Consider the following 26,652-nt stretch of genomic DNA (forward strand, 5'->3'; position numbering starts at 1 on the left):
ATTTTTTTGAAGACCTCGCTCCAGCACCTCCATTCTAGTCACCACAGTACTAAACTATCTGCAATGGATACGGTGAGCAAACCTAGTCCCATAATTTTGCACTGGTGCGAATGCAATCCGATGTTTTATCGGATTGCACTCATCCCTGCAAAACACAAGTGGAACAAAGGTCACATTGTCCCTCTGCGCTTACCGTACTGCATAGCAGGAAGTAGTTTTCTTGACCCGGAAATAGAAGGCTCGATCTAAATGAGCGGGTGATGCTGCGTGGAGACGCGATTGAAAGGAGCTGTGCGTACTAACGGCCGCGGCAGCTGCTTGTTGTCGCGCCATTTCTTTCTGAAGAGATTGTCCGCATTAACTTTTAGTTCTGCCATGGGGAATAAAAGAAAACGGCAGGAGGAGTTTCATAAAGTTAAACTGAAGGTTGGAAAGAAAAGACCACGAGCGGATAATGTTACGGACGCCAAATGTAGGATCAAATCCATTCGCCTTAGCGAGCAGCTGCGAGAAGATTCGCTGCTCCCCAGCAGCAGAAGGAAGCTGACGATCACGGTACACCTCTGTCTACATACTGATTCCTCCCTCATGTAGGGCCCACTCATTGCTGCCATCATTGCTCACAACTGTTGGCATTATTAGTAGCCGGATGCAATGGCTGCAGGCAGTGCTGTCTCCCAAGCGCACCTTTAGTTAAAGCTTTTATTTATCTGTTTTATTTCAGCCGCTTAAGCTGGACACAACTGATGTGTGCCTATTTGCTGTACATGGTGATATTTAGATGTCTGTATGCGATCCATTGCGGAAACCAATCCAACATAACGCATGCTTCCATAGAAATATATGGGATCCGTTTCAATATCAGTTGGCAGACCACGCTAAAGTGGAAAAACCCAGTATACTGAATATATGGTATTAAGGCAAGAATAGAATGAAACACCAGACCACACAGATGCATTGAATTTACCCAGTCAGTAATCTGGGAGACTGAGATCTGAGTAGGAGTTAAGATTTGGCCTCTATTTTTATCTTCTTATTTTTGTAAAAATATTTTTTGTAATCTGTACTATTCGGGTTAAAGTAAAAATAGGACAAAATCATTAAAGCAGAAATGTCTTTATAATTAAAATGTCAATGTAATTGGAAATTATTCCACGGACCTCTAATGAAACACATATTGTACTGTTTGGCGAATAGGAGCAATCAAATAGTACAGTAGGCACAGAAGCCTGCCTATTGTATTCTATATTATTTTCCCTGCTCCATAAACTGTGATTGACAGTTTGCTCTTTAGCCATTATACATAATAGCCTGTCAATTACTGACTGAATAGAACCTATTCTTGCAAACAGGTTCAGGCATTGTTGTGGACCATGAAATGTGCCCACCTGAACCTGTTAGTGCCGGGGACTGCATGGCTAGGGACAGGTAAGTGTGTGTGCGTGTGTACATGCGGACTGCGGGAGGGGGCGGAGCCGAGCGGGGAAGTGTTGGGCTCCCTGCACATGTAGCCAGGGTAAATATTGGGTAACTAAGCAAAGCACTTTGCTTGGTTACCCGATATTTACCTTGGTTACCAGCGTACACCACTTAGCGCTGGCTCCTTGCACCCGTAGCCAGGGTAAATATCGGGTAACTAGGCAAAGCGCATTGTTTAGTAACCCGATGTGTACCCTGGTTCCGAGTGCAGGGAGCCATAGAGAGCATGCGCAGCGAAATCCAAAGGATTCCGCCGCTCAAAAAACGTTACATGCTGCGTTCCTTCCGCCCAGTGGAAGCAACGCAGCGTCGCCCAGCGGAAGCAACGCAGGTACTTCACTCGCAATCCGTCGTCCATACAAGTCTATGGGAAGCAGCGGAATCCGTTAACGGATTCCGCTGTTTTCCAAAACAGCGGATTGCAACTGAAGGAAAACACGCAAGTGTGAAAGTACCCTAAGGCTGCTTTCACACATCAGTTTTTTGCAATCAGGCACAAGCCGGCGCTTTGCTGGAAAAACGCATCCGTGGGTTTTTTTTTGCCGCCGGATGCGTTTTTTCCTCATAGACTTGCATTAGCGCTGGATTGTGCCACATGTACTTGCGTTTAGTCCGTTTTTTGCCAGATGCGGCAAAAATTGTCACTCCGGCGACCGCACAGGACGCAGAGAGGAACGTTTTTTGCCAGCAGCAAAAAACTGCATAGCGCCGGGTTTGGCGCTGTGCGGCATGGTGCATAATGAAAGTCTATGCACTCTGTCGCTCTCACTCTGTCGCTCTCACTCTGTCGCTCTCACTCTGTCGCTCTCACTCTGTCGCTCTCACTCTGTCGCTCTCACTCACCGGCGCGGCGCTGCACAGCTGTCACAAAGCTCTGGCGGCTTCTGATTTGAAAATGCCGGCCGCTCATTATTCAATCTCGTATTCACTGCTTCCCCGCCCACCGGCGCCTATGATTGGTTGCAGTCAGACACGCCCCCACGCTGAGTGACAGCTGTCTCACTGCAACCAATCACAGCCGCCGGTGGGCGGGTCTATATCTTGCAGTAAAAAAAATAATTTAAAAAATAATGGTGTTCGGTCCCCCCCAATTTTGGTACCAGCCAAGATAAAGCTACACGGTTGAAGGCTGGTATTCTCAGGATGGGGAGCCCCACGTTATAGGGAGCCCCCCAGCCTAACAATATCAGCCAGCAGCCGCCTGGAATTGCCGCATCATTAGATGCAACAGTCCCGGGACTCTACCCGGCTCATCCCGAATTGCCACCGCACGAGGGCAATCGGGGTATTAAGGGGTTAATCATGGCAGGCGTCTATGAGACACCCCCAATGATTAACCTGTAAGTGAAAGTAAATAAACACATACACCCAAAAAAATACTTTATTTGGAATAAAAGACAAAAAAAAACCCTCTTTCACCATTTTATTAAAATCCCCAAATGCCCCTCCAGGTCCGACATAATCCATAGAGGTCCCACGATGCTATCAGCTCTGCTACATGAAGCTGACAGGAGCGGCAGTAGAACACCGCTGCTCTCTATCAGCTCCACGCAGCAACTGAAGTGAATCGCGCTGTCAGCGGGGACGTCACTGAGGTAATGCATGCCTGTGTGTGTGCGCGGTGATGATGGGGGCTGTAGTTCCGGGGTGTCTGCGGGGATGATGATGAGTGCGGTACTGCCGGGGTGTGTGCGGGGATGATGAGGAGTGCGGTACTGCCGGGGTGTGTGCGGGAATGATGAGGAGTGCGGTACTGCCGGGGTGTGTGCGGGGATGATGATGAGGAGTGCGGTAGTGCCTGCGTGTTCGGTGATGGTGGGGGAGATAGTGCCGTTGTTTGTGTGGTGATGATGGGGTCTCTCTCTCTTAGCATAAAAAAAAAACAGAAAAAAAAAAAAGGATCCGTTTTTTACCAGATCAGTCGCATCAGTTTTTACGCAATCTGAGACGGATCCGTTGCATCAGGCACAAACTGGATTGTGCCTGATTGCAAAAAATTGATGTGTGAAAGTAGCCTAAGGCTATGTGCCCACGGGACTCTGTTTCTGCGGGTTTTTCTGCATCAAAATCCGCAGCTTTTCCCCCGGAATCCGCACCTTTTCATAGGTGCGGATTTGACGCGGATTTTGTTGCGGATTTTGCGTTTTTTTTTTTTTCTTCTTTTTATTCAATTGAATAGGCAAAATCCGCACGAAAATCCGCAACAGTAATTGACATGTTGCAGATTTTTCCGCACGATTTCCGCTGCGGAAAAATCCGCAGCGTGGGCACAGCATTTCCCAAATGCCATAGAAATGGCTGGGGAGTAGCTGTGCTGCAGACTTCTGGAAAATCCGCGGCTTTTCCGCGAGAAATCCGTGGCAAAATCCGCACATTTTCCGCAGCATGGGCACATAGCTAAAGGGCATGTGCCCACGGGCGCTTTTAACTGGATTTGTCCGCGGAAAACCTGCGGACTTTTCTGGATATTCCAGATAAATCCGCAGGTTTTATCATGTACAAAAACTCCCCATGTTATCCTATGGGACATGGGGAGTGTCTGTGTCCACGCTGCGGAAGATCCTGCGGATCTCCTGCAGCCGCGTGTAACCATGTTAATTATTCATGCGGAATTACCTGCGGAGATCCCGGCCCTCCGCTATGGAGATAGAGGCCGGGACATCCGCAGGTAATTCGCATGAAAGTCCGCATGTTTACCGCTGCTTTATCGCTGGCATCCCGCAGGTAAAAATAGCTGCGGATCGCCGGCGGGCAGCTGCGGGAAACATGTGGCCGTACCTGCGGAGACATCCGCAGCTACGATCTCCCGTGGGCACATGGTCTAAGGCTGCTTTCACACTACATTTTTTTTTTTTAACGCAAAAACGGATCCAGTGCAAATGCGTTTTCATTTCAATGCATTTTCAATGGACTTGCGTCAACATGCGTTCACATGCAGTTTAGTCAGGATCCAGCGACTTGCAGTTTTTTACTTTTTTCAAAAACGCTAGTCGCTGGATCCTGACTAAACAGCACGCAAACGCATGTGAACGGTGGTATGCTGATAAACAGGATCTTGTTTGGCCAGAAACCAGTCTGGCGTGATCAGTCTCTCCTCTCCTTTCCGTCTGAATTTCCAGTCTGTCACGTTCAGTTCCACTGACTCCCGATCACATGACTCCAATGCCCGCCCATAAACTTCAAGTTACAGGATCCTGTAAAATAACACATGCGTTTGCATGCGTTTCTCTTTACAAAAACAGGATCTGCTTTTGCAGCAAAAAAACGTTTGAGGCATGTTAGGCTGGTTTCACACTACGTTTATTTAACATGCGTCAGGAACGTTTTTTTGCTGCAAAAGCGGATCCTGCTTTTACAGCAAAAAACGCATGCAAACGCATCTGTAATTTTGCAGGATCCTGTCACTGGATGTTTAGGGGCGGGCATTGGAGTCATGTGATCGGGAGTGAGGGGAACTAGACTGGGAGCCGGCTTCTGACAGCTGCAGACGCTGGTAACCAAGGTAAACATCGGGCTTGGATACCCGATATTTATCTTGGTTACGAGCGTCTGCAGCTGCTAGGAGCAGGGCTGTCTGCACACGTAACCAACGTAAACATCGGGTAACTAAGAGAAGTGGTTACCCGATATTTACCTTGGTTACGAGTGTCCGCAGCTCTCAGGTGGGAGAGAGAGGGAGGGGAGGAAGGGGGAAAGACAGAGATAGAGAGAGGGCGAGGGAGGGAGGGAGGGAGGAGGAGAGAGACAGATCACGCGAGACTGGTTCTGTGCATGCTCAGTAGAGCAAGCAGGATCCTGCCTATCAGCACGCCAGCGTTCACCTGCGTTTGCGTGCTGTTTAGTCAGGATCCGGTGACATGCAGTATTTGGACGCAGCTCAAAAACGCTACAAGTAGCGTTTTTGAAAGATGTTAAAAAACTGCAAGTCGCTGGATCCTCACTATAATGCACGCAAACGCAGGTGAACGCATGTTAACGCGAGTCCATTGCAAATGCATTGAAGTGAAAACGCATTTGCACTGGATCCGTTTTTCCGCTAAAAAAACGTTATGGACGGATGTTAAATAAACGTAGTGTGAAACCAGCCTTAAAAAAATGTAGTGTGAAAACAGCCTTATCTGAGTGCAGCATAATGTAGGGGCAGAGATCTTGATTCTAGCAGTGGTTCACTTATTGGGCTGCTTAGTGTAGTTTTAATAAAATCATTATTTAATCAGCAGTAGATTATCATTAGAGGACTACTTGTCATGTTGCCAGTTAATCCAGCATATTCATGAGCTCTGTATATCTGCTAGATCTGCAGTAAATATTGATATTTTCAAAATGACTGCAAATAGCTTAGTAACTGACACATGGCTGGTCTGACTCTACAGTATGTTGCTGTCAGATGAGGGAGCAAAAACCTGGTGACAGATTCTTACTTAAAGGGAACCTGTCATCAGAAATTTAGCTTGAAACCTAAGTTTCCCCCTCTGCAGCTCCTGGGCTCCTGGGCTGCATTCTAGCATGTGCTGTGCGACTGTAGCGGGACTGTGCACTGTGTACACGTGTGACCGCTGGTGACGCGGGACCACGGGCGCCCAGGGGCGGCGTCCTGAGATATGAAATTCAGTGTTGGGGGGTGGCGTAAATCTGCTGGAGGAACAGCAACGGTCAGCAGAGAGCCCGCCCCCATGGACGATTTACAAAATTTACATAGCAAAAGGTACAAGTTTATAAAGTATTTAATTTGGTTTAAAAGGGGCCACAAAAAGTACAGGAACCTTGCTAGAATGCAGCCCAGGAGCTGCAGAGGGGGAAACTTTTAGGTTTCAAGCTAAATTTCTGATGACAGGTTCCCTTTAATCTATTATAACAGGAGTTACTTTCCATTCCGGTACATTGTGTTTGTGTGAGGCTTTGTTGGATGGAAAGGCACAATGCATGACCACCACCAATTAATTTCCCTGTTCCAGTGGGGACCACACATACAGTCATGGCCAAAAGTTTTGAAAATGACACCAAAATTATTTTTTCACATGATCTGTTGCCCTCTGGTTTTTAATTATTTGTCTGATGTTTACATCACATACAGAAATATAATTGCAATCATATTATGTGTTCCAAAAGGTTATATTGACAGAATGAGTTAATGCAGCAAGTCAATATTTACAGTGCTGACCCTTCTTCAGGACCTCTGCAATTCTCCCTGGCATGCTCTCAATCAACTTCTGGACCAAATCCTGACTGATAGCTGTCCATTCTTGCATAAGCAATGCTTGCCAGAATTTGTTGGTTTTTGTTTGTCCACCCATCTCTTGATGATTGCCCACAAGTTCTCAATGGGATTAAGATCTGGGGAGTTTCCAGACCATGGACCCAAAATCTCTGTTTTGTTCCATGAGCCATTTAGTGATCACCTTTGCTTTATGGCAAGGTGCTCCATCATGCTGGAAAAGGCATTGTTGGGTGCCAAACTGCTCTTGAACAGTTGGGAGAAGTTGCTCTTGGAGGACATTCTGGTACCATTCTTTATTCATGGCTGTGTTTTTAGGCAAGACTGTGAGTGAGCCGATTCCCTTGGCTGAGAAGCAACCCCACACATGAATCGTTTCAGGATGCTTAACAGTTGGCATGAGACAAGACTGGTGGTAGCGCTCACCTCTTCTTCTCCTAATAAGCTGTTTTCCAGATGTCCCAAACAATCGAAAAGGGGATTGATCTGAGAAAATGACTTTACCCCAGTCCTCAGCAGTCCACTCCCTGTACCTTTTGCAGAATATCAGTCGGTCCCTGATGTTTTTTTCTGGAGAGAAGTGGCTTCTTTGCTGCCCTCCTTGAAACCAGGCCTTGCTCAAAGAGTCTCCGCCTCACAGTGCGTGCAGAAGCACTCACACCAGCCTGCTGCCATTGCTGAGCTAGCTCGGCACTGCTGGTAGTCCGATCCCGCAGCTGAAACAGTTTTAAGATACGGTCCTGGCATTTGCTGGTCCTTCTTGGGCACTCTGGAGCCTTTTTGGCAACAATGGAAGCTCTCTCCTTGAAGTTCTTGATGATGCGATAGATTGTTGACTGAGGTGCAATCTTGTAGCTGCGATACTCTTCCCTGTTAGGCCATTTTTGTGCAGAGCAATGATGGCTGCCCGTGTTTCTTTAGAGATAACTGGTTAACTGAAGAGAAACAATGATACCAAGCACCAGCCTCCTTTTAAAGTGTCCAGTGGTGTAATTTTTACTTAATCATGACTGATCGCCAGCCCTGTCCTCATCAACACCCACACCTGTGTTAATGGAACAATCACTAAAACAATGTTAGCTGCTCCTTTTAAGGCAGGAATGCAATGCTGTTGAAATGTGTTTTGGGGGTTAAAGTTCATTTTCTTTGCCAATATTGACTTTGCAAGTAATTGCTGTTAAGCTGATCACTCTTTATGACATTCTGGAGTATATGCAAATTGCCATTAGAAAAACTTAAGCAGTAGACTTTGTAAAAATTAATATTTGTAGCATTCTCAAAACTTTTTGGCCATGACTGTACCTAATATCACTCCCATAGAAGTGGAGCAGTGGTCACATGTGGGAAAAGGTTGTTTTATTCACAAGGCAATTTTTGGACCCCCATTCTTTGAATATCGAAATCTTGAGTCATAAATTTATCACCTATAAATAGGTAATAAATGTTGTTCATGGGTTAACCTCTTTAAACTTCTCCAAATATGTAGCTGAAAATCTTTGAGCCAGAACATGGTGAATTAGTTGCCTACATATTTACCCTGGTTTATCACAGTTGTAGATTAGGCAGTTGTGGATGCAGTGCAAGCCACGGGGTAATGAATGTGCACGTTAGAATTACATACAGAAACAATTTAATGTGAATGAGTAACCGCGATCATAAGTGGCAGCGTGCATTAACTGTTTGTTTACTTTGTAGGATGTCCTGTCTCAGATGCACCATTACAACGCTGGTATTAAACATGATGCTCTAGTTGGTCTCCGAGAAATCTTATCAACACATCCTTCAATAATTGACACACACATTTCTGTTATCATGAGTGAGGTCGCTGCTGTATTCACAGATAAAGATCCCATGGTTAGATCTGCTGCCATTTCTGTGTTACAGCGTTTAGCACCCATGGTCTCCCAAGGAAAACTTGCTCCTTTCTTTCCTCTTATAAGTGCGCATCTCTCCACTGCTATGACTCATATTATGATAGGTATCCAGGAGGACTCATTAAAGATCTTGGACATCCTTTTGGAAGCTTACCCAGATCTACTGCTTGATCGTAGTAATATGCTCGTGAACAATTTCTTGGAACTTATATCTCATCAGAAGAGCTCTAAAGAATTAAAAAATCCTGAAAATCAATCTGTGTGGACATTGTCTGTAATTCCTAATCAGAAGATCACCTCCCAGAGGTGGAGAATAAATGTGCTAAGCAGATTAAAAAAATTCTTGCAAGCATTAATGAAACAAGCTGCAAAAAGGTTCCCTAAAAAAGTACTTCAGGACAACATGTATAAGCTTTTCTCTGTTGACAAAAATGTTGATATTTCTTGGATAGAACATGCAAATGGAAAACAGTACATCAATCTGTTCAGTTCTGGAGAAGAGTGTTCAAATAGCTCAAAATTTTGTTTAAGGTAAGTCTTGTTTTCGCTCTCCTATTAGATTTTAAAGACTAAATAATTTATAATTTAAAATGGTGTTTTCCAACTCTTATGTAATATCTATATTTGTGCTCACGTTTCACCGTTCACTGCTCTAAGGGTAAGTTCACACAGTGCGTTTTTGCGCGTTTTTCGGGTGCGTTTTTGCTCAGAAAACTGCATGACTTTGCTTCCCCAGCAAAGTCTGAGTTTTCATTTTTGCTTTCTACACACAGCGTTTTTTTTAGCTGTGTTCTTGTGGTGCCCACAAAAACGCAGCATGTCAATTATTTTTGCGGTTTTCACTGCGTTTTCCACCCATTGAGTTCAATGAGATGTTCAAAAACGCAATGAAAAACGCAAATTGCAAATAGAGCTGCGTTTTAGTGCGTTTCTATGACTAAAAACGCAGCTGTAAACGCAAGGGGTGGGTAGTAAAGTGACCTGTACAGGAAGAGGATTCCTTCTGTTAGTAAACACAGAAGCGTGAATCCTCCCCGTACCACCACCGCTTCTTCCATTTCCCGCCCGGTGCCATGTCTGCTCCCGTCCTGCGCCATGTCCGAGTGGGAGGTGGATGCAGCTGCTAAATCAAAAGTGAACAGTAGAAGAAAAATGTCATATTCACCTGTCTGCAGACTCCCGGTGCCATGTCCGCTCCCAGCTCCTGTTCCCGATACCGCCACCCCCGCTCTGGCTGTGTTCCGGCTCTCAGGCACATCCGATAGCTGCAGGACCTGGCGGTGATCACCTGATGCATCAGCTGATCGTAAGTCTCACGGTGACGCCGGCTTTTTACCGGCCGGCCGGCTATCAGCTGATGCCGTCAGGAAACTTCATCAGCTGATTACTGGCAGTTCCTGCAGCAGTCGGACGGGAGTCAGCACGGACGTGTGTAGTTGTTGTTGTGTGTTTTTTTTTTTTTGTTTTTTTTTTTTTACACTGATGCATCAGCCTAGACTGTACAGCGAGCGCCGAGTGACTGATTCCCCAGCGCTTGCAGTCAGTTCATGACAGCTGCAGACAGGCCGGGGTGATCTCCGGAGTTCAGGTGAGAGCACCGGAGATCAGCCCGGCCTGTCTGCAGCTGTCATGAACTGAACCGCAAGTACCAGGGAATCAATCACTCGGTGCTCGCTGTACAGTCTCTGCTGCACTCCGGAGCACAGGTGAGAGCTCCGGAGTGCAGTGCAGGTACCTAAATCCAGGCCTGCCATTACTGGAGTTTCCTCCTGTAGCCAGTCCGATGCTGCACAGAAGAGTGTACATTTTTCTTTTTTTTTTTGTTTTTTGCACTAATGCATCAGCTGATTGTATAAACGGCTTTTATACAATCAGCTGATGTGTGATGTGATTCAGGCCCTTGAACCTTACACATCATCTGATCGCTTTGCCTTCTAGCAAACCGATCAGATGATATTGGATCCGGATTGGACGGCAGCGGGAGTGCCCAGAAAGCTTGGGCACCCTGCATTGCGGATTCCAATCCCCAGCTGCCTAGTTGTACCTGGCTGGACTCAAAAATTGGATGAAGCGTATGTCATTTTTTTTTTTTTTTTTTTTAATTCATGAAATAATAAAAAAAAAAAAAAAAAAAAAGGGGCCTCCCTATATTTTTGGTTCCCAGCCGGGTACAAATAGGCAGCTGGTTGTTGGGGGCTAGCATACAGAAATATGGCGAATCCCACATCATTTTTTTTGGGGGGCAAAATAATCCTGCATACAGTCCTGGATGGAGGATGCTGAGCCTTGTAGTTCTGCAGCTGCTGTCTGCTCTTTTGCATCCACTAGTGGATGGAGTATGCTGAGCCTTGTAGTTCAGCTCCCCCTGCCTCTCTCCAGCATACAGTCCTGGATGGAGCATGCTAAGCCTTGTAGTTCTGCAGCTGTCTGCTCTCCTGCATACACTAGTGGAGAATGAAGAACATATTGAAGAAGGAAATGACATCAGAATTATTTTTTTAATATTCTTTAATGGCATTAACTGATAAAAAAACGCAGTGAGCAAAAACGCATGCGTTTTTTGCCCTGCGGGTTCGTTGTGCGTTTTTGCCACAAAAAACGCACAAACGCAGCGTCAAAAAAACGCAGTGTGTGAACTTGGCCTAAAAGCAATTCGGTTTGCAGGTTTTTGCTGTGTAATCTGAGCGCAGAGCCTGATACCATCAATGTATCACTTACTGGAATGCTTGGTACAGTTTTGATGGAATCCGTTTTACCTATTGTAGATGTAGTAGTCGCTGTCCATAGATGGTAGTTAAGCTACTTTTGGAGAGAAAATAAAATACTATAAGGCCTTATTCATGCATCCATTCAGGTATCCATTTTTCATATGTCATACTACCTACACAAATCAATGAGTCTGTGAGAAATCACTGACTTCAAACATTTGTGTGCAGTCTGTTTTTAACATGGAATTAGGTAGTAGAAGCCAGGAGATAGATATATTTTATATTTTTTATTTTATTTACACACGCCTTTCTTATAGTCATCATCCAGTTCTCGAGCTTGTTGAAAGCTGTGTTTTAAATGTAATGTGACTGCATTTATACTATCCAAACCTTGGGCATCGTGAATTGGTATCTAACTGCTTTATTACAGCCATTCATATTTCAGAAAAACATTCTTTGAAAAGCTGTCCATGACTCTGCTTCTTAGGCCTAGGCTCCATTGCATTTTACATGGACAAGTGCAATCTGATAAAACATCAGATTGCACTCGCACCAGTGTGAAACTGAGGCAGTGTCCAGCTGTGATTCTTTTCTCATGCCATATCGGCATGAGAAAAGAATATCGGCATGCTGCGTTTGGCAGCGAGTCTCGGCTCACTCGCACCTATAAAAGTCCATGATATCCAAGTGCAGTTCAATATATGCAGAGATAGGCCATGGAGAAGAGGTTGAAAGTACTCTCTCCCTCTTCTCTGTACTTTTGATTCGATCGCAAGAGTAAGAGCCGAGAGTCATTAGCATATCATATCTGATGATCTTGCATCAGAAGCGATGCACAACTGTGGATCTGAGTACTTAGATGACTAATCCAAGGGACAGGTTTGTAGTGATTTCTCACTGCTAGGGATGGACGGACCCAGACTGTTAAAATCTTGATCCGCGCGGTTTCCAAAGTGTCCGGGTGCCAAGCACAGAATTCTCAGGGTATTCCGGCTAATGATCCGGGTCCAGCACTTGGGTGATAAAAAAAAATAAATAAAAAAAGTAATAAAGCAAGCACAGCTTCATACGTACCGAGCCTCTGGCATGGCTGTAACTGCTCCTTTGGTTGCCCGTTCACTTACAGGGCTGCTCATTAGGCTCATGCATATTCACTGCTTTCCCCGTCCATCAGCGTCTGTGATTGGTTGGAGTCAGACGCTCTCCACCCTGAGTGACAAAGTGTCTGACGCTTCCAATCTCCAACTCAGTCTGTGGGTCTATATCGTTCAGTAAAAATAATGATAAAAAAATTGGTGTAGGGTCCCCCCATATTATGATACCAGCACAGATGAAGCCTATGGCTAGAGGCTGCAGTCCCCAGTCGTGCGCTTATCTTGGCTGTGTATCAAAATAAGAAAAACCGCATTCTGCTTTTTTTTTTAAATAAATAACTAAAGAAAAACAGTGTGCAGTCCCTCACAATTTTCATACCCAGCCATGATAAACCAGACAGCTGGAGGCCTTTTATTCTCAGTCTGGGGAGACCCATGGTTAATGGGTATAAGGGGTTAATCACATCCCACAGCTGTCACTAAGCCCTGGATTAGTAGATTAGTAATGGCAGGCATCTATGAGACCACCCACCCCATTACTAATCTGTAAGTGAAAGTAAAAAAAAAACACGTACACTGAAAAAAATCTGTTAGTTGAAATAAAAGACAAAAAGCACCCTCATTCACCACTTTATTAATCCAAAAAACACCCCTGCAGGTCTGACGTAATCTACACAAGGTCCCATGACGATTCCAGCTCTGCTACATTACTGAAGGCACAGAGTGCAATCATGGAGTGTGACTGAACACTGTGAGGTGCAAGCAGAGACTGAGCCACGCGTTGAGTGGTAACTGCACTCAGGTTATTTATGGTCATAGGTAGTCATGCATTTTTTTTTTTGCCAGGAGGTGTAGATTGGGTGCAGGAATATGGTGTAAAAATTTCACCACCAAATCTGCATCTCTTGGCAAAAAACTGCAATTTTTTCCCTCTGTCTTCCTCCCTCCCTCTCCCTCTCACTCCCTATGTCTGTCTCCCTTCCTCCCTCACTGTTTGCCTCCCTCACTGTTTGCCTCCCTCCCCTCTGTTTGCCTCCCTCCCTCCCCTCTCTGTCTGCCTCCCTCCCCTCTCTGTCTGCCTCCCTCCCTCCCCTCTCTGTCTGTCTGCCTCCCTCCCTCCCCTCTCTGTCTGTCTGCCTCCCTCCCTCCCCTCTCTGTCTGTCTGCCTCGCTCCCTCCCCTCTCTGTCTGCCTCGCTCCCTCCCCTCTCTGTCTGCCTCGCTCCCTCCCCTCTCTGTCTGCCTCGCTCCCTCCCCTCTCTGTCTGCCTCGCTCCCTCCCCTCTCTGTCTGCCTCTCCACAGAAATCATATTACCTCACACATAAGGTTCTTATACTAACAATGTCCTTCGTTGCCCATAGCAACCAATCAGAGCTCCTTTTAATAACCTGTAGCTGCCAACTCCATTGGCTTTAATGTAATTTTGTTTTTTCGAATAACTGTAAAGCGCGAGGTTAAAATTTCCCCTCAAAATATAGTCTGACATTCCCTGAGTCACGTACAGCGTTTGTGCAAAAGTTTGTGATTGTACATGCAACGATGCAGATTTTTGTAGACGACAGGGCGGCTGCAGGCTGTTTTTTTAGGCTGGGGGCTTCTAATAACCATGATTTTCCCCAGCCTGAGAAAACCACTCTCCAGGTGTTGGGCTTTATCATGGCTGGGTATCAAAATTGGGGGAAAGGGAGAAACAAAAAAAAAAAAAAATGGATGCACTTACTCTTATCTTTATATACAGCCAAGATAAGCACATTGCTGTGGGCTGCAGCCGTATGCTTTATCTGTGCTGGGTATCAATAAGGGGCCACCTGACACAATTTTTTTTTTTTTTTTTTTTTTTTTTTTATACCACGTTAGACACACGTAGCGCGTGTGGTTGGAAGCAGTCATCTAACACACTGCCACTCAGGGTGGCACTCAGACTGTGAATACCAGCCCCCAGCTGTCTTGCTTTATGATGGCTGGGTATGAAAATTGGGGGAACTGCATGCTGTTTTTCTTTCAGTATTTAAAAAAAAAAAAAAAAAAAAACCACCAACCCCAGCATGTGGTTCCTTTTGTTTTGATACACACCCAAGATAAGCGCACGACTGGGGGCTGCAACCTGTAGCCGTAGGCTTCATCTGTGCTGGTATCATAATATGGGGGAACCCTACGACAATTTATTTTATTTTTTTTTAATTTATTTTTATTATACAATATAGACTTGCAGACTGAGTCAGAGATTGGAAGCATCAGGCACAGTTTCACTCAGGGTGGGGAGCGTCTGACTCCAACCAATCGGAGACACCGGAGGGCAGGGAAAGCAGTGTATATGCATGAGTCTAATGAGCAGCCCAGGAAGTGACTGGGCGGCTGTGGGAGCAGTTACCGCCACACTGGAGCCTCGGTATAGACTTTTATATGGGAACCGGCTTCCGGCCATATATCTGGGATTACTTCCGGGTCGGAACTAATATATAGTTTTCCTTTATATAAATCCGGTTAGGATCACCGGTCCCAGTTATCTGCTAGTCTACCCATCACTACTCCTTGCCCTAGACTGACAGGTGTGTCAACACACACACACACACACACACACACACACACACACACACACACACACACACATACACACCCCTGCTAGGCGAGGAAGTGCCACTGAGGTTCTGCCTTGGACTATTCATCCGAAATCTGTGGTTCCTAGCAGCCTTTTTAAACTATGTTGTTTTTTGTGGACTGCAAGATGCAGTGTTTAGCAAGAAAAAAAATCTTGTTAAAGTCTGTGCATCTTAGGGTCCCGCTACACGTAGCGCTATACCAGCAATCCCACCAGCGATCCGACCTGGCAGGAATCGCTGGTACGTCGAAACATGGTCGTTGTTGAGCTGTCAATCAGTCAGATCTCCACAGCGACCAGCCACCAGTGACCCGTGTAACGACGGCTCCCTGCACACGCAGAACCGGCGCTCCTTGGTCTCCCACTGTCAAACACACCGATGCGTGCTGCACAGCGGAAGACCAACGAGCAAAAAAATGGTCCTGATCGTTTTGTCCCGATCAGCGACCTCGCAGCAGGGGGCTGCTCGCTGCTGCTTATCACACACAACGATATCGCTGGCGAGGTTGCTGATACATCGCAAAACCTGTGACGTTTCAGCGATGATCTAGCGATCTCGCTATGTGTGATGGGGGCTTTACAGTCTGGAGGCACTGTCCTCAGTGTGTTTGACAAATCACTGAGAAAATTCAGTCTGATGAGTGCTAGACAGGAGTCTTCTGCCAGAACCTGTATGGATGCTGAAGGACCATTCAGGTTATATCAAAAGTCACATGCCTGAAAGGAATTTCAAAATGTATTAGTGTATGTTTTATATACCTGAGTAGTCTCGAAAGCTTGTAATTATTACCATCTTTTCAGTTAGCTATTAAAAGGTATCAACCACTGAGGACTTTCTGTTCTTTTAAACAATTTTTTTTATCTCTACTGGCTAACACGGTACAAAGATATATTTTACTTGTTTTATATACGTGTTTGTTGCAAAGCTGTGTTTGTAGAAGAACTGGAGTCTGAGTCCAATTTTGTGGAGTCGGTATAAAATGGGCCCACTTCGACTCCCAAATATATGTAATAAATTTTGGTACAGCTGTTCACTGCAGTGTATTTACTATTTTTTCATACAAATTTGGTAAACTTATGAAATGTTTTATAACTGTCAATTCTATTCCTGATCAAAGGATCTAGTTCAGGGGTCTCAAACATGCGGTCTGTCAGGCTGCTTCTTGCGGCCCGCAGGCCCATGCGTCCCTTGACGATTGCAGCTGGTGCAGGGGCTGCCGCTCTCAGCGCTTCATCTGAAATTTAGATGAACATTTTGCCGCCAGTGCGCAGTTAGCCGCTGGACTGTGCGCAGCACCAGCAAAATGTTCATCTAAATTTCAGATGAAGCGCTGAGAACTGTGGCTACCCTAATGCGCGAGATTATGGGCGGCGCTGTGAAAGTCATCACCGGTGTCATTCAAGTACCCGCTCATAATCTCGCGCCTGCGCAATAATATCACCGGCGCTCGCGTTTTGAAAACAGTGCTCAGTCCCGCGATAGTGCCACTGCGCATGCACGAGACTCCCGGAGCACTGCGGAAAATGAGGGCGGCGGCCTCATCTATGTAAATGAACACTGGGGGATGGTGAACAGTGGCAGGAGGGGGGATAACTGACGAAATACAGCCTGCCCACGGGGCCAGCAAACCTCATTACCATAGCAAAAGGTAATCTAATATATAAAGCTGAATGTGTGTTTGTATGTGTGTGTGTGTGTGTGTGTGTATGTCCGGGATTGGCATCCGCACCGTCGCAGCTACAGCCACAAAAGTTTGCACACTCACACTTCTGGACCCCGAGAGCGTCATAGGCTATGTTTCGAGGGGAAATTTTAACCCTGCTCTTTACAGTTATTTGTCAAAAAACCTGCCTCCATTAAAGCGAATTGAGCTGGGAGCCACAGTGCAGCCAGAACTTCAGAAGAATGCGCAGTCACGCCCTTATATGGAATGTTGGCGTGTCACAATGCAGCAAGGGAAAGAGGCAGACACCGACAGGGAAAGAGGCAGACACCGACAGGGAAAGAGGCAGACACCGACAGGGAAAGAGGCAGACACCGACAGGGAAAGAGGCAGACACCGACAGGGAAAGAGGCAGACACCGACAGGGAAAGAGGCAGACACCGACAGGGAAAGAGGCAGACACCGACAGGGAAAGAGGCAGACACCGACAGGGAAAGAGGCAGACACCGACAGGGAAAGAGGCAGACACCGACAGGGAAAGAGGCAGACACCGACAGGGAAAGAGGCAGACACCGACAGGGAAAGAGGCAGACACCGACAGGGAAAGAGGCAGACACCGACAGGGAAAGAGGCAGACACCGACAGGGAAAGAGGCAGACACCGACAGGGAAAGAGGCAGACACCGACAGGGAAAGAGGCAGACACCGAGGCAGACACCGAGGCAGACACCGAGGCAGACACCGAGGCAGACACCGAGGCAGACACCGAGGCAGACACCGAGGCAGACACCGAGGCAGACACCGAGGCAGACACCGAGGCAGACACCGAGGCAGACACCGAGGCAGACACCGAGGCAGACACCGAGGCAGACACCGAGGCAGACACCGAGGCAGACACCGAGGCAGACACCGAGGCAGACACCGAGGCAGACACCGAGGCAGACACCGAGGCAGACACCGAGGCAGACACCGAGGCAGACACCGAGGCAGACACCGAGGCAGACACCGAGGCAGACACCGAGGCAGACACCGAGGCAGACACCGAGGCAGACACCGAGGCAGACACCGAGGCAGACACCGAGGCAGACACCGAGGCAGACACCGAGGCAGACACCGAGACTGGGAAAGAGACTGGGAAAGAGACTGACACCGAGACTGGGAAAGAGACTGACACCGAGACTGGGAAAGAGACTGACACCGAGACTGGGAAAGAGACTGACACCGAGACTGGGAAAGAGACTGACACCGAGACTGGGAAAGAGACTGACACCGAGACTGGGAAAGAGACTGACACAGACAGACAGAGAGCGAGAGAGACAGAGATATATACAGAGGGGGAGACAGACAGAGAATGGGAGAGAAACAGAGATATATACAGAGGGGGAGACAGACAGAGAATGGGAGAGAAACAGAGAGACAGTTACTATCCCGGGCGTTAATACATTCTATTTATACATTCTATCCTGGGAATGTTAATACATTCTATTTTGTTAACAGTTATTAACCCGGACGAAGCCGGGTAGTACAGCTAGTATTTTATAAAGTTATTTAGGTCTGAAAGGGGGGGCAGTAGCAAGATGAACCTTTTATAGAATGCAGCCCATGAGCTGCAGAAGGGGATTCTTTTAGTTTAATAGCAAAAATTCTGGTGACTGGTTCCCTTTAAGATAACCATCTTCACTCCTCCTGATCAAGATGTCCAAGAATTCCGCCTCCCATGTAGTATATTACAGGTGTATATAGGGGTGTAGTTTATTACAGGTGTATTATATGGGGATGTAGTGATGTAGTATATCACAGGTGTAATGATGTAGTATATTACAGGTGTAGTATATAGGGGTGTAGTGATGTAGTATATTACAGGTGTAGTATATAGGGGTGTAGTATATTACAGGTGTAGTATATAGGGGTGTAGTATATTACAGGTGTAGTATATAGGGGTGTAGTATATTACAGGTGTAGTATATAGGGGTGTAGTATATTACAGGTGTAGTATATAGGGGTGTAGTATATTACAGGTGTAGTATATAGGGGTGTAGTATATTACAGGTGTAGTATATAGGGGTGTAGTATATTACAGGTGTAGTATATAGGGGTGTAGTATATTACAGGTGTAGTATAATACAGTTGTATATAGGGGTGTAGTGGTGTAGTATAATACAGGTGTATATAGGGGTGTAGTATAATACAAGTGTATATAGGGGTGTAGTGATGTATATTACAGGTGTAGTATATGGGGGTGTAGTGATGTAGTTTATTACAGGTGTAGTATATAGGGGTGTAGTATATGGAGGGGGTGTAGTATATTGGGTAGAACTGAGTTAATTATATTCCGGCCCTCTAAAACCATCCCAATGTCTCATGCGGTCCCATGGGAAAATTAATTGCCCACCCCTGCACTAGGCTCTCATGTCTCCTGACGAAACCGGAAGTGAAATGAAGTGAAACGCGCATCGAGGTGGAAGTGGTGTTTGGGGTAGTGGCATTTGATGCACACATGGCTTAACCCCTTCACGACCGCGGGCAGTAAAATTACGTCCTATTTTAACGTGACTTAAAACGACCAGTGACGTAATTTTACGGCCTAAAGTTCATTTGATTGCCGTGGCCATAGCAACGGCTTTCAAATGATGTCCCCTGCTGTTTCTTACAGCAGGGGACCTTTGCTTCACCCCAGGGGGGGTGGCATCGCCACCCCCCCATCGACGATCGAAGTGATTGGCTGTTCAAATCTGAACCGCCAACCACATCTTTCGCACTGATTTCGGTAAAAATAATGCCGGAAATAGTGCGATACTGTGAGATCCAGCTATGATGTGCTGTAGCAGGTACAGCAGATCATAGGTGGATCTCAAACATGCCGCCCCCAGCCCCTGCAGCACTGATTGGAGCGATCGTGCTATGACGCGCAATCACTCCAATCAGTGTGCAGTGGGGCGATCTGATCTGCCGGTGGCCGCCCTCCCCAGGCCTGTGCTGGTCTGGGGACCCTCCCCCAACATGTCTGCAGCGTGCAGCACTGGCTGGTACTAGTGGTACCACGCCACCGCTGCTGCTGCCGCTGCTGTCACGTCACGGAGCAGGAGCGGTGAGTATTGTGCTCACCTTGCAGCCCCTGCGCGCTTCCGTAATGGCCCCTGCTCGTGCCCCCCTGCGATCTGCCCCCCCCGCCATCCCGATCTTCCCCCCGCCATCTCTATTCTGCAGCTCCTCCGGTATCCCTCCTCCTCTGCTCTCCTTACAGCCCCTGCGCGCTCTTGTGATTTTCTCCTGCGCGCTCCCGTAATGGCCCCTGCCCGTGCCCCCCTGCGATCTGCCCCCCCCGATATCCCGATCTGCCCCCCCCCCGGCATCCCGATCTGCCCCCGCCATCTCTATTCTGCAGCTCCTCCGGTATCTCCCTCCTCTGCTCTCCTTGCAGCCCCTGCGCGCTCTTCTGATTGCTCCTGCGCGCTCCCGTAATGGCCCGTGCCCTCCTGCGATCTGCCCCCCGACATCCCAATCTGCCGGCCTCCTCCGGTATCCCCCTCCCCCTCTGCTCTCCCCCTCCCCCTCTGCTCTCCCCCTCTGCTGTCCCCCCCCCCCCCCCCTCTGCTGTCCCCCCGACGTCCTCTTACCTGTCTTCACCGGCCGATCACATCTGCCTCCATCGCTGGGTCCTTCTTCCTGGGTCTTCTGCTGAGCTGTCCAACTTCCTGCCTGCGGCTCCTGTACAGCTGTCTCTCGCTTGCCTTCTGTTCCTCCCGCTACTCCTCTGGGTACTGTGAGTATAACTTTTTTTTTCTTTTTTTCCTCTGTCCATTTTTACACCTCGTGCGTCCCGCCGAGCGCTGATCAGGGATGCAGATAACGTATCTGCATCCGTGGTCAGTTTTCGGCGGGACTTTTTTTTTCCCGTATCCCCGACGCTTTTTGTATCGCATCAGTCCGTGCGTCCCGCCGAGCGCTGATCAGGGATGCACATAACGGATCGGCATCCCTGCTCAATTTTTGGCGTGACAAAAAGCATCGGGGATACGGAAAAAAAAGTCACGCCAAAAATTTAGCAGTGATGCCGATCCATTATGTGCATCCCTGATCAGCGCTCGGCGGGACGCACGGACTGATGCGATACAAAAAGCGTCGGGGATACGGAAAAAAAAGTATCGCATCTGTCCGTGTGTCCCGCTGAGCGCGGATCAGCATCCCTGCTCAATTTTTGGCGTGACTTTTGTTTTTTTTACCGTATCCCAGCGCTTTTTGTATCTCATCCGACCGTGCCTCCTGCAGCGGCCGATCAGTGCACTGCGTCTGTGCGTTTGAAAAGTCAAATGGCGTTCCTTGTCTTCTGAGCCCCGCCATGCGCCCAAACAATTGATTTCCACCACATATGAGGTATCTGCGTACTCGGGAAAAATTGCACAATACGTTTTTATGGTGCATTTTTTCCTGATACCGTGGTAAAAAGAAAAAAAAAGCTACCTTGTTGCTGCAAAAATTTAAAAAAAATAAATAATTTTCACGGTTCAACGTTATCAACTTTCAGTGGAGCCCCTGGGGGGGTAAAAGGGGCTCACTAAACATCTAGATAAATTCCTTGAGGGGTCTAGTTCCAAAATGGGGTAATTTGTGGGGGAGCTCCACTGTTTAGGCACCATAGGGGGGGTCTAAAAACGTGACACGGCGTCCGCTAATGATTCCAACCAATTTTGCTGTCAAATGGTGCCCTGCTCTTCTGAGCCACGCCATGCGCCCAACAATTACTTTCCACCACATGTGAGGTATCTGCGTACTCAGGAGAAATTGCACAATACGTTTTATGGTGCATTTTTTCCTGATACCCTTGTGGAAAAAAAAGCTACCTGGTTCAAGTAACAGTTCTGTGGTAAAACAAGAAAATTGTATTCATGGCTCAACATTATCGACTTCTGTGGAGCCCCTTGGGGCTCACCAAACATCTAGATAAACTCCTTGAGGGGTCTAGTTTCCAAAATGGGGTCACTTGTGGGGGAGCTCCACTGTTTAGGCACCTCAGGGGGTCTCCAAACGTGACATGGTATCCGCTAATGATTCAAACAAATTTTGCTGTCAAATGGTGCTCCTTCTCTTCTGAGCCCCGCCATGCGCCCAAACAATTACTTTCCACCACATATGAGGTATCGTCGTACTCAGGAAAAAATGCACTATAAATTTCATGGTGTATTTTTTCCTGATACCCTTGTTTAAAAAAAAAAGCTACTTAGTTGAAGCAACAGTTTTGTTGTAAAAAAAAAAAAATTCTTTTCACAGCTCAACTTTTATAAACTTTTGTGAAGCCCCCAGGTGTTCAAAGTGCTCACCAAACATCTAGAAAAATTATTTGAGGGCTCTAGTTTCCAAAATGGGGTCACTTGTGGGGGAGCTCCATTTTTTAGGCACCTCAGGGGGTCTTCAAACCTGACATGGCGTCCGCTAATGAGTGCAGCTAATTTTGCGTTCAAAAATTCAAATGGCGCTCCTTCCCTTTCGACCTCTGCCGTGCACCCAAACAATTGATTTTTACCCCATATGGGGTATCAGCGTACTCAGGAGAAAATGCACAATAAATTGTAGGGTGCACTTTCTCTTTTCTCCCTTGTAAAAATGAAAATTTTATGGCTAAAGTAACATTTTTGTGTTAAAAAGTAAAATTTTCATTTTTTCCTTCCACATTGCTTTGGTTCCTGTGAAGCACCTAAAGGGTTAATAAACTTCTTGGATGTGGTTTTGAGCAGTGTGAGGGGTGCAGTTTTTAGAATGGGGTCACTTTTGGGTATTTTCTGTTACCTCGGCCTCTCAAAGTCACTTCAAATGTGATGTGGTCCCTAAAAAAAATTATTTTGTAAATTTTGTTGGAAAAATTAGAAATTGCTGATGAACTTTGACCCCTTCTAACTTCCTAACGAAAAAAAAAATTTCTTTCGAAAATTGCGCTGATGTAAAGGTAGACAAGTGGGAAATGTTATTTCGTAACTATTTTGTGTGAGATCTCTCAGATTTATGGGCATAAATTTTCAAAGTTTGAAAATTGCGAAATTTTCAACATTTTCGCACAATTTCCTAAATTTTCACAAATAAACGCAAAAAGTATCGGCCTAAATTTACAACTGACATGAAGTACAATATGTCACGAAAAAACAATCTCAGAATCGCCAGGATCCGTTGAAGCGTTCCAGAGTTATAACCTGTCAAAGTGACACTGGTCAGAATTGCAAAAAATGGCCAGGTCATTAGGGTGTTTTAGTGGCCGCGGGTGAAGGGGTTAATGATACATACAGTACATATATGCTTACTGGCAATAGATGTATTGTAATTCTGTATTATGCCGATGCAGTTACTATAGTGTCCCCAGTGTGGGTTTATATAGCTTGTGAGGCTGGTACACTACATCTATAGGTTGATTCCATGTACTCCTCCTTTATTTGACTGATGTAATATATGGACTTGGATTATGATCTGTATGATGTTCAATAGGATGACTGATTAATAAATACTGTTACAACGATATTAGGCTATATTGACAACTAATCGTTAGATTAAATGTAGTATGAATTTGAGCCTTGTCCACCCCGTATCCATACATTATGCAGTAATGATATAGTATACTAGTCAATACATTTGTGTGTATCTGATTGTTGCATTCCCATTCTGCCACTCCATGTAGTGACATATTCCCCCTTGTACCTTACTAGTTGTAGCTTATGAATAAAGTACAGTATATTAATAATTGTTTGCATTTTGCACAATATTTTAATACATTTTCTATGGAATTACTTTTTTGTGGACCTGAATTGATGTTTGTAGGTTCTTATATATTTTTATCAGGGACATATTTTGTTATCTGTTTAGAGGCTATTTATAGGTTGTGTTTTAGTTGAGATGAATCTGTGCTGCAATTTATACATAAGTAGGGACTCTCATCTATATATAAAGGTATAAAAACACTGGGAAGGAAGGAAGGCCTACACTCAGAACTGCTAGTACAGGTTCTTGCTATTGTAACTGATAAAGCTTCAAACATCAGTACAATTACACTGCTGAATGAAAATAATGAAGGGGAACAGCGAAAGAAAACTTCAGATTCAGTATGTTTGAGATGGAAGGCAACAGTCCTGTTCCTGTAACTGAAGAACAAACAGATATTACTACAGAAGAACAGCAAAATGATACTTTAAAATTAGATCCTCTTGTTGAAGCAGCTTCAAATCTGTCTCCTATTCTTCACATGCGCTGTGTTGTGCACACATTTAGCTGGCAATAAGAGATCTAGTCTGAAAGAGGAATATGCTGGAACTCTGGCAAAGTGAGAAAATTGGTTATTGCTGCCAGAACTACTAAAATTGATTCCATCTTGATGAAACGTGCTAGTGGAAAAATAGGCAGTTGTCGATCAAGCCACTTGATGGGGCAGCACTTATTTAAAGGGGTGGTTCACCCATTTTTTTTTTTTTTTCTATATGAGTGTAACTTACTATTTTAGGTGTTTTATTCATTGGCTTCTATTTGCAGTTCTGGCACTAAGTGGCACTATCCTGCATGCTCAGTGCCTTTCACATGACCCCCTGGTGCTGTTGCCGCTAGTATCCTCTGACGTCACGTCAAGTTACGGGCTCTCAGACTTGATGTTACGTCAGGGTTTTGCCAGTGCCACTCACACTGACTGGGCTGTGGGCAGTGATTACCGCACGTCACAGCCCAGCATCGAGGGGAGGATCCGGAGGATGACACAGTGTGGAGCGGTGAAGAGGACTAAGCGTCCGGCAGATTGGTGAGGCACGGGGCACCAGTGTGAAGTACAGGGGGTTTCTTCGGCTGAACCCCCCCGTCACGTAAGTATCTGATCTCGATTTGGGGATAATGAAAAAACCACGGTGTTGGCTGCGCTGCTATTAAAGTTCAAAAAGATGATGGTATGGTTCCAAAAAACTTTTTTTATTGCAAGATTATAAGCCACAACGCGTTTCGGGGTTAAATGTTCCCCCTTCCTCAGGTAGCAACAATCATATGAAGTGGTATGCCTTATATATACATAAATATGTAGGTCCCCACACCCCTTGATTAATTCAACATATGGATCATAATGATCAATCAGCAGGGTTTTCAGGGACCTCGCCTCACAAAAATCAATTGTACATATTCACATTTAACAGCGATGTTCAAGAAACCACAAATATATTTTATCTCAAGTATATTGTGATACCCTCATCATTAAAAAAATCTTTTGAAATATATATATATATAAAAATATGTGTTAAATGTGAATATGTACAATTGATTTTTGTGAGGCGAGGTCCCTGAAAACCCTGCTGATTGATCATTATGATCCATATGTTGAATTAATCAAGGGGTGTGGGGACCTACATATTTATGTATATATAAGGCATACCACTTCATATGATTGTTGCTACCTGAGGAAGGGGGAACATTTAACCCCGAAACGCGTTGTGGCTTATAATCTTGCAATAAAAAAAGTTTTTTGGAACCATACCATCATCTTTTTGAACTTTAATAGCAGCGCAGCCAACACCGTGGTTTTTTCATTATCCCCAAATCCATTCTCCTTCTCCTTCCTGGAGTGCACGGGGCTGCTGCAGCTGTTCCAAGACTCTGCTTGAATCACATCAAGCCTCTGAAGGGCCGGTGAGTCACCGGCATCGTTTCTACGGGTCCGTCCACCACAAAGGAGGAGCTGCAGCTCAGCGCTGGTCTGACGGCTGTGCTCTCCATGTGGGATATCGATCGCGTGAGCGGCGGCCTGAGCTGGAAATACTGCGGGCTGGAAAGGACGAGATCCCCGCTGATGCCATAGCAGTACACCGTGGACCTCCCTTCGGCTGTCTCCCCAGTGTTGTACCTGACGTACAACAGGATCAGGTGAGTGTGACCATCACACTGCACACGTAATAAGTTATCATTAGATTTTACACAGGAGCGCACCCTCTTTTTCTTTTATTTTAAAGTATCTGATCTCACCATTCAGCCGTCCGCTCTGCTCAGCTGTCAGGAGAGCGTGTGGTGTCGGGCAGTGTGATCATATACTCCCGTGCAGCAAGAGACTGACATGCTGGTGACATGCAGCACCGCATGTATCAGAGCAGAGCATGTTACCAACGTGCTTTGCTCTGTCACCTGTCGTGCTGCATGGGACCAAGTTACTGCACACTGTGATTTGTGCTGCATGGGACCAACTTCCTCCACTCTGTCACCTGCACAACAAGTCACAGGGTGGAGCAAGGTGGTGACATGCAGCACATGTAACAGAGCACATCTTTCCCCTCTCTCCCTCCCCCTCCTCTCCCCCACCACTCTTTCCCCCGCCTCCCTCTTCCCCCCCTCCCTCTTCCCCCCCCTCCCTCTTCCCCCCCCCTCCCTCTTCCCCCCCCCCCTCCCTCTTTCCCCCCCCCTCCCTCTTTCCCCCCCCCTCTTCCCCCCCCTCCCTCTTCCCCCCCCTCCCTCTTCCCCCCCCCTCCCTCTTCCCCCCCCCTCCCTCTTCCCCCCCCCCCCCCCCCTCCCTCCCTCTTCCCCCCCCCCTCTTCCCCTCCCTCTCCCCCCCCCCCCCCTCCCTCCCTCCCTCTTCCCCCCCCCCCCCCCTCCCTCTTTCCCCCCCCCTCCCTCTTTCCCCCCCCCTCCCTCTTCCCCCCCCTCCCTCTTCCCCCCCCTCCCTCTTCCCCCCCCTCCCTCTTCCCCCCCCTCCCTCTTCCCCCCCCTCCCTCTTCCCCCCCCTCCCTCTTCCCCCCCCCCCTCTTCCCCATACCCCCCCACCCCCTCCCCCTCTTCCCCCCCCTCCCTCTTCCCCCCCCTCCCTCTTCCCCCCCTCCCTCTTCCCCCCCCCCCTCCCTCTTCCCCCCCTCCCTCTTCCCCCCCCCCCCTCCCTCTTCCCCCCCCTCCCTCTCCCCCCCCCCCCCCTCTCCCCCCCCCCTCTTCCCCCCCCCTCCCTCTTCCCCCCCCCTCCCTCTTCCCCCCCTCCCTCTCCCCCCCCCTCCCTCTTCCCCCCCCCTCCCTCTTCTCTTCCCCCCCCTCCCTC

The 26,652-nt window shown here is 46.9% G+C and overlaps 1 protein-coding gene across 4 annotated transcripts in view; it reads left to right on the plus strand.

The window, feature by feature from the left end:
* Positions 1–244: 244 nt before the first annotated feature.
* Positions 245–26,652, plus strand: part of TEX10 (testis expressed 10) — a 1,039,320-nt gene continuing 1,012,912 nt past the window's right edge. For all 4 annotated transcript variants that reach the window (XM_075314987.1, XM_075314985.1, XM_075314986.1 and 1 more), the window contains exons 1-2: positions 245–555; positions 8,390–9,099. In XM_075314987.1, coding sequence (XP_075171102.1) covers positions 376–555; positions 8,390–9,099 — 890 coding nt within the window. In that variant the 5' untranslated portion in view covers positions 245–375. The remainder of the gene's footprint in view (positions 556–8,389; positions 9,100–26,652) is intronic.

This window comes from Anomaloglossus baeobatrachus, chromosome 6, assembly GCF_048569485.1.
Source record: "Anomaloglossus baeobatrachus isolate aAnoBae1 chromosome 6, aAnoBae1.hap1, whole genome shotgun sequence".
Taxonomy (NCBI): domain Eukaryota; kingdom Metazoa; phylum Chordata; class Amphibia; order Anura; family Aromobatidae; genus Anomaloglossus; species Anomaloglossus baeobatrachus.